The 7,895-nt window shown below is 41.8% G+C and overlaps 1 protein-coding gene across 1 annotated transcript; it reads right to left on the bottom strand.

Annotated features, from left to right (window-relative positions):
* Positions 1 to 865: 865 nt before the first annotated feature.
* On the bottom strand, positions 866 to 7,302 carry LOC104618180 (transitional endoplasmic reticulum ATPase-like; the record flags this gene model as incomplete). The annotated part of the gene is made up of 6 exons (XM_010283706.1): positions 866 to 968; positions 1,380 to 1,511; positions 3,261 to 3,391; positions 4,386 to 4,528; positions 6,639 to 6,811; positions 7,191 to 7,302. Coding segments are annotated over 6 exons (794 nt in total), but the record flags the coding sequence as incomplete, so codon positions are not given.
* Between the last annotated feature and the right edge of the window lie 593 nt (positions 7,303 to 7,895).

The following is a 7,895-nucleotide window of genomic DNA, read 5'->3' on the forward strand; positions in this document are numbered from 1 at the left end:
CTGGCATTTCCCTGCCTCAGGAAACCCCCTGCGCACCAAGATCTGCTATTCCGTTGTGGGTTGGGCCAGCTCCAGAGCAGCTCCCCTTGGTGACTGATATCTTGAGATACAAAGCAAGTCACTTCCCTACTACTGCTCACTGCTATGCTGTGCTATACACTCCTTTGTTTTCACCTTCATGGGTCTAAGTGATTGAAATCAGAAGAAAAGCAGCACTCCTTAAGTACAAATGTTCAGTTATTCCAGCACTGACTGTAAAATGGGACAGAAAAACAGCAAGGAAAATTCAGAGTCTGGTCCTTACTGGACATAAACCAGTATCCATCTCAACTGCTACAGGTGAAGAATGATCAATAGGAGGTTCTTTCACTTGTAGCTAAGTCCCAAGGTACTAATTATAGCTTTCAGGACAGTTCCTCCCAATTAATGTTATGTGAAACAGAACAGGTCTTGTGCTTTACTTCAGGGAAAAAGCAGCAAAGCAGCTTCTTTTCTGAATGGAACATGCTGGCAGCAACAGAAACAAGTGTCCTGCACCCATATACATAGAATAATCTCACCACTTCACTCCCAGCTCTGTCCTCATCAACATAACTGAACACTCAGCCAGACAGACTCCAAATCCCTGAATCACAAGGCTATCTTTCCAACCAGGTTGCTACAAAACAATCAAGCTTGAGGGAAGTGCCACTATAGACGCTTCCACACAAATGACCTCCAAGTGTCCCCAGAGGCACACTTCAAAGAGGTAAGGAAGGATGTCAGGGAGACAACGTGGCTCTATAAGGTACAATACTGTACATTATCATGAGATGGATGAATGAACACACAACAGATCTGGGGCCAAAGCAGCCACAAAACTTACCATTGATCAGGAAGAAGAAAGCCCCTGTTTCATTGGCTACCGCTCGTGCAATCAGTGTTTTACCAGTGCCAGGAGGTCCATACAGCAGGATCCCACGTGGAGGCTGAGGACAAAGGCAAGGGACTTAGGTGGTGAGCTAGTATCTGAATGCCTAAGTAGCTTCACAGTGAAGCTGTAAGCATTTGATAAAACCAGTCTGAAATTGTGATGCAAACTCATGCAACAGCTGCCATCCCAGCACTGCTATTAACACCCTTACTACTTTGCATGACACACAAACAAAAACCTTGCCAGTAACTGACAGCACTGATTCAAAGCATCCCTCTGCTTTGCAAGTTGCCAGTACTTTAATCTGTGTCCAAAACATGTAAGGAAATACTTTAACACCAGCATTAAAAAAAACCCCAAAAACCACCAAATTACTTATTCCCCTCCCAATACCTCATAAACCTCTGATAGAGTCATGTCTGCAAGGACAAGCCCACTCATCCACCTGGTGCACTCGGGGACTTACCTTCACCCCTATGGCCTTAAAGAGTGCAGGGTGTCGGAGGGGAAGTTCCACCATCTCTTTGATTTGAGCCAGCTGCTTTCGGCAGCCACCAATATCATCATAGCCCACTTCATTCAGTGACTCTTCTTCATCCTACCCAGAAGGAAATACATTAAACACTTGAGTGAGAACAATAGTTAACAATCCCTCCCGTTCTACAGAGCCTAGGAATCCAGGTTTTTGATCGTTGCCATTTCTTTGCTGTCTTGAGATTTTCACTTTCAAGTCTTCCTGATGTCTTCTACAATTGTTTCTTAGCTCTCTCTTCCCAGACATGCAAAGGGAAATGCCTGCATGTACCTAGACATCACTGAATCCCACCCTCTTGAATGACAGCCTCTGCTGCCAGGACCCTTACAGACTCTGGTGCAAAACAAGTTGTGTAACCCTCTGATGTGGCTAACAAAGATAACAATAGACAATGAAGCCCATGATAAAATATACTTATTCCTTAAACTGTAAGTGATATTTCTAACTACTTGACATACCCTAGCTACCATACAGTTCTCAGACACAGTGTTTTCTTTTGGGATTGACTGAAATTAACATAGAATGTTAAGATCCAGATGTGCAGAAGACCAACTGTAACCAACTCTTTCAGTATAGTTCTACAGCATCCATTCATTTGGCTGTCCAAATCTCTACTGGCCTTAAGTTATCTGTAACATTAGGCCACACTAAAATAATAAAATAACGCAGCCTGGAATCTCAGAGGGGGCTCAGTCCAAGCCCCACAAGCAGGAACTACTACTTCAAGCAGGTTGCTCAGGATCTTGGCCCTATCAAGCACTGAAGGTCTCCAGGTCTGGAGATTCCTGCCCTCTCTGGGCCTTGCTACAGGGTTTGGGGAAACCTTTTTCCTAATATCTATTGGTAATTTCCCTTGATCTAGCTTGTGCCATTGCCTCTAGTCCTGTCCCTGGGCACAGCTCTCATAAGAGCCTGATTATCCAGCCCTTCCTATCAGGCAATTGCCAGTAAGCCTGCCTCTCTGCTTTCTGTTCTACATGCTGCATCAACCCACTCTCTGTTACTCCTCATTCATTCTCACCTCCAGCTCCTCATCATTTTGATGGCCTTGGCTGAACTTGCTCCTATCTGTCTCTGCTGTGTCCTGAAGAGCCCAAACTGGACTCATCCAGTACCCAGACATAGTCTCAACAAGTGTCAGAGAGGTGGATTTTTCAGAAGGTAGCTAACTACAAACCAGCACTCACCCCGATTTGCAGGCAGTAAAAAGGCACACACTTTATGAAGTATACAGCCACCGTAGCTCGTTTCTCTGAGATTTCCTACTCTGTAACAGTAAGGTAGCCAAAACCTGACAATCCACTCAGACTGCCTCAAGCTTGGGACGCTCAAGGCTAGATACCTTAAGGGACTGGGGGTAAAAATAACGGTAAAAAGTCAGTCATTTAGAGATTTCAAGTTTCTCACTGAAAAAGCACCAATTGCTTTCTTTTCACATGGCATGAAATTTAGTGACATTGTAAGCCCTCCCTGCTATGGATCAAAGGAACTTTGGAATTAAAAGATGCATCTAAGTCCAGCATGAGATATCTGGAAGCAGATGCAAAACCAGCTGCTGCCAAAGTATGGCATCTCATCAGCAAACCTAAGCATTGGTGCTATCTCAGCATCTGAGGAAGGATACTAGAAGCACATTTCTCTGACTACCTTCAGCAGCAGCTCATCTCCTGAACCCAGATGTTTTAATCATTACATTCAATACACAAAATGCCAAAACAGGAGCTGCAAACACTGCTGCTCTCAAGGACTGTCACCAAAACAGATTTCGGACAGAGGAGGTTCAGTAGAACCGCATGGCAGGATTCTGCTCACCTCTCGTTTGATGGGCTCTCCTTCACAATGGATCACTGTGTCCGGAGCCACTATGCAGTAAGGACTTGGATCTGTCTCCACCACTTTGAACTCCACTGCACGCATCCCTCCACGCACCAAGAAGATGTCACCTGTAAAACACCACGTTTCAGTAGCCTGCTGCAACAGATGTCTGCAAAACGTCAACACTTGCACTACCTACCAGCAGCCCCAGAGGACAAGGAAGTGGGTTACATAGGCATACACTGCTGGCATTTTTAACACTGCTCTGCATTTTAAATTCAAGAGCTGCATGTACTGTGACTACCCAAGCACCATTTAGATCTGTAGCAGTTGAAGTTCTCAAATTTCATCCAGAAACAAATAGCAAACAACAGAAAAGAATACTATGCCTAAATAAAACACACAAAGGCAAAGAATCACATTTCTTTTCCTTTTTTTCCTTCTTTTTCTTTTTAGTTTCAATTTAACATTTCTAAAACAGGCAAAAAAACCCCAACTTAATAAAAATTCATTTTGACGTTGTTATAACTAGTTGTTATTAGTTATAACTGGTTGTCTCCAGAAGCAGAATAATATATAATACTGCACTATGACTCCTGGCTAAACTGGGCTACAGAATCTGGATAACTTCAACTTGTGTTTATACTGTATTAGGACCTATTTGTTCCAGCAGAAGTGCTACTAGCACAACTCAAAGTATATTTATTTTTTATGCACACTCCCAGTTATTAAATTACTTTGAAAAAGTTAATTTATTCAGGGTGCCAGCTAGTATTTCCAACCAATTTATTAACATGCAGGCAACTCCCCAATCCTATCAAGTGGTAGCAACTCAGGAGAAAATCTCATTAAACCGAGTTCTACCTGAGCCTTTTCTGATGCTCTCCCATTCCATGTAGCAAAAAAAATGCAGGAGAACTATCAAGCTGCTCTGCTAGCCAGCAACAGATATCACCCTTTCTTCTGAAGATTAGGAAAAAAATTAAATAAGCACCAGCAAAATCTCATTCTACAGATGTCAGTCTAATGCTTTGTGTGCAAGCTTCTAGAAATTCTCTTTATTCAGTCTCAGGACTAGCTCACACTCGCTGCCATCAGGACTCCAATAACAGGTATTATTACCTTTCCTGATGGGTCTGTATGCTTCCAGGAAGTATGGCTTAAGATAGACCTCAAACAGATTTCCTGTGATCCCTTCTACTGTGTCATCAATTGGCAGCACATGGATACGTTTGCCATATTTCACATCTGGGCAAGGCTGGATGCTACAACAGAAGAAAACTCCAGTTAGCCATATCATCCTGGACTTACACCAGAGTCTGGAAAAGGCAGTTGTCCCTTCCCAGGCCAGTACAAGTGTCAGAAAGGACCTTCCAAAGCCCTGGTGAGACTTCCCACCCACATAAGAATGCTGACAAAGCAAAAATCATGCCCACCAGAGAGCTAGTCTTCACAACACATGCTTTCCTTCACTCCTCTCAGCCCTATCCAAAACTGCTGGGGAGTTTCATACTTTCTTCCTACCCCCTGCTCTTCTATAGCCCCTCTTGCTATCCCCAAGGTACATTCACAAGTTACTAATGCAGCCTAAAGACCTGCAGGAGTCATGAGCTAACTTTTGTTTCAACAAGGAGCTACTGATGAACCAACTGTAAGAGAAAAGGAGCTGGGGGAAACTTTGTTCCCTCCTCTCTCTCTAACTTACTACAGAGAATAGAGCTCCTGTTGCTGATAACCCTGATTCTGAGCAAAGGCTCTCACAGTACTGACCAGAGGTAACCAGGTGTCTGTCAATCCCGCTTTGTGGAGACTGACATTTAGGTTAAAGTCCAAAGGTCCCTTCCCCCTTTTTAAATAAACATTTCAGCTATTATTTTACAGTGTAGGCCAACAGCCTACTGTAGCAACACCTCAGAGTATCAAGCTGTGGCAGAGAGGCAGAAAGCTCTGGCTTTGCCAGCTAAGAAAAGCCTACGTTGAACTGCAGCTGAGGACACAACTTTTCATATGCTACTTCGTGCGAGACTCTTAAGAGATTCTTTTACCACATGCTTTGCAGAGAGGATATAGCAGAAGGGTAAAGGAAAAGAGAGACTGCTCCAGAAGGAAAACAGTTGACAGACTACAAGCAGGAAGCGACTAGCACATGAACCTGGATTTTGGCAGAAACCAGGCCACAGAAAGTAACACAATAAGTACTTAAGATCAGCAAGAAAAACTTTGAGGGTGAGAGGTGTGAAAATTCTCTGACCCTTGCAACAAAGCAAAGACAATTGGTAACACATCTGGAAGACTGGGAACCACTACAGACACAGTCCCAGCAGAGAAGGGGAGAGCACAGGCTCTGTCACACTAGAAATTATTCCAACAGTAACCTCACATCAGGTTAAAGTAAGGATTCACCTTTATTTTAAATCCACTGACTGGCTCAAAGCACTGTTCTGTTCCAACTACAATTGTGTTTAAAACTTGCATTTAAAGATTATTCCAGATATCACCCCAGGAAGTCTAGTATCAAAAACCAGGCTCCAATTTTCCCAGAACATGCACAATATTCCAGGTTAGGAGGAAGCTCAGGAAGAAGAGCTGTCAGCCCTCACATATTTAAACCCGCAAATTAGCATTTTTATATTTAAGAAATGCTCACATGATTTTTTCCCCCCCACTCCCATCATAGAATGGAACCTACCTCCTGTAAGCCAAGGTGTATACTTCAATGCTTTCTCACCACCTTCTGAAAGCATTGCACAAGATGCCTGCAATACTGTTAAAGCATTCCTAATTTTAAAATTATTTTATAACAAAAATTTGAATATAAACAACCTTCAAGGATTTTTAATCTTGCTATTTGACTGCTTCATGTTTTTGTCACTCATTTCTAGAAAGTTTTAATTTCTGTTTGTCATAGGGCAGTTCAGTGTTTGACCTAACCATACTATGAGATCAATTACAATGTTGCTTACTGCTTTCCGCAGTTAACTTGGTAGACATTAAAAAATTAGATGGGAAAAACTTGTGAATTCATCTGACAATGTAAATTTGGGAAGAAGATTGTGACAATATTGGGGTAATTGAACTACTTCATTTAATGTTAGGACCTAGGCTCATGAAGGTCCTTAAGAGACTTCAAGAACCTTTAGCATAACTTTTCAGTATTAATCTGAATATGCATACAGCCAGAAACACATGCAGAAAGTAAACTGAGATCACTGATGTAAGAGACACACTTGAAAACATTTCTGTGATCTCCTCTGGAAGATGTAAGAATACTTCCTGCAGACCCTGTCTCTGCTACAGACTGAATCAATTCAGAGCCAGTGCACAAATTATTTAGGCAACCCAGGGATATGCAATAGTTAGCAAACCAGTCCTCACCTGATCACATCACCCAGGCGCACTCTCAGGTTGTTGCGAACAACCCTATTCATGCGAATCTTCTCATCTGAGCAGGTATCATCTGACAGAACAATACAGACCGCTTCTCTCCTCTTCTTTCCTTTTAGCAGAACAGTGTCTCCTCTGAACAGTTGCAATTCATCCATTTTTGCCTGTAAACAATAACAGCATTAGAACAAGCTTTTAACAAAACAAGAATTCAAGCATTTGAAGGAGAGTTACTTGACTTTGGAGAATTACATCTTGGAAGCAATATACTAGACCAACAAAGACAGAGGCTCCCACTACACCAGTCAAGAACTAATCCTGAAGCCAGACTAAGGGCACAAACTCAACTGAATCCTAAAAGTTGAGAATCAAAATATATTTTATCATGGAAGAGTATTAGAAAACAAGACAACCCACCTGTCTCATAACTGCTGCAGCTTCTGACACAAATATTTTGATTCATGTTGCAAAGTTACATTTCAAGTTAATAGCAACAGCTTGCATATTACCAGACTAAACACTTTGCTTTTATAGATGACACACCTGGGACAGTGACACAACACTGTTGTCTTCATTGATGGCTTCATCAACAATTAACCGATTGGGCCTATTCTTCTGCTTCAGAATAGCAGTTGATAAGTCATCCGCTTTAGAACTGGCAAAGAAAACAGAAGTTAATGAGTCCAAGTGATATTGCTCCCCCCTTTCCAGCCACCCCCCTGTTTTGTTCTCCATTTTCTACAGGTTTCTTTGTTGTCTTGTCTTTTAGAAACTATACTTGTTTGTAAGACAAAGGAGAATATTATTCCTAGGCACTAGTTTCAGGAGTTCAAAGCAGAAAGTTTTCTGTCATTAAATAGAACTACTTTACTAGCTTCAAATGGAAATAGCTATGAAACTATCTATGAAGTGATCGGTGAGATGTTGCTGACCGTAAGATGTTTTGCCTAAAAGAATTAGTCAGACTCATCTGAAATCACATGTAACCACTGGCAAAAGTTCAAGTCTATTTGGTGTCATATCCCAGATAAATAGGGGAATTACAGGACAATGCTGCAGCTCCCCTGACAGGGAGAGTTGTAAGAGTTTAGCCTGTCAAGGCCTATTAGTTAAACCTAGCAAACCAGTAGAAATATTCAAGTGCTCATGAAAAATGTTTTGTTTGTTTGTTTTTTGGTTTTGTTTTTTTTTGGTGTGTTTTTTTGGGGTTTTTTTTTGTTTTTTGGTTTTTTTTTTTTTTAAAAAGTT

This window comes from Phaethon lepturus, unplaced genomic scaffold (genome assembly GCF_000687285.1).
Source record: "Phaethon lepturus isolate BGI_N335 unplaced genomic scaffold, ASM68728v1 scaffold13473, whole genome shotgun sequence".
In the NCBI taxonomy this organism is placed as follows: Eukaryota; Metazoa; Chordata; class Aves; order Phaethontiformes; family Phaethontidae; genus Phaethon; species Phaethon lepturus.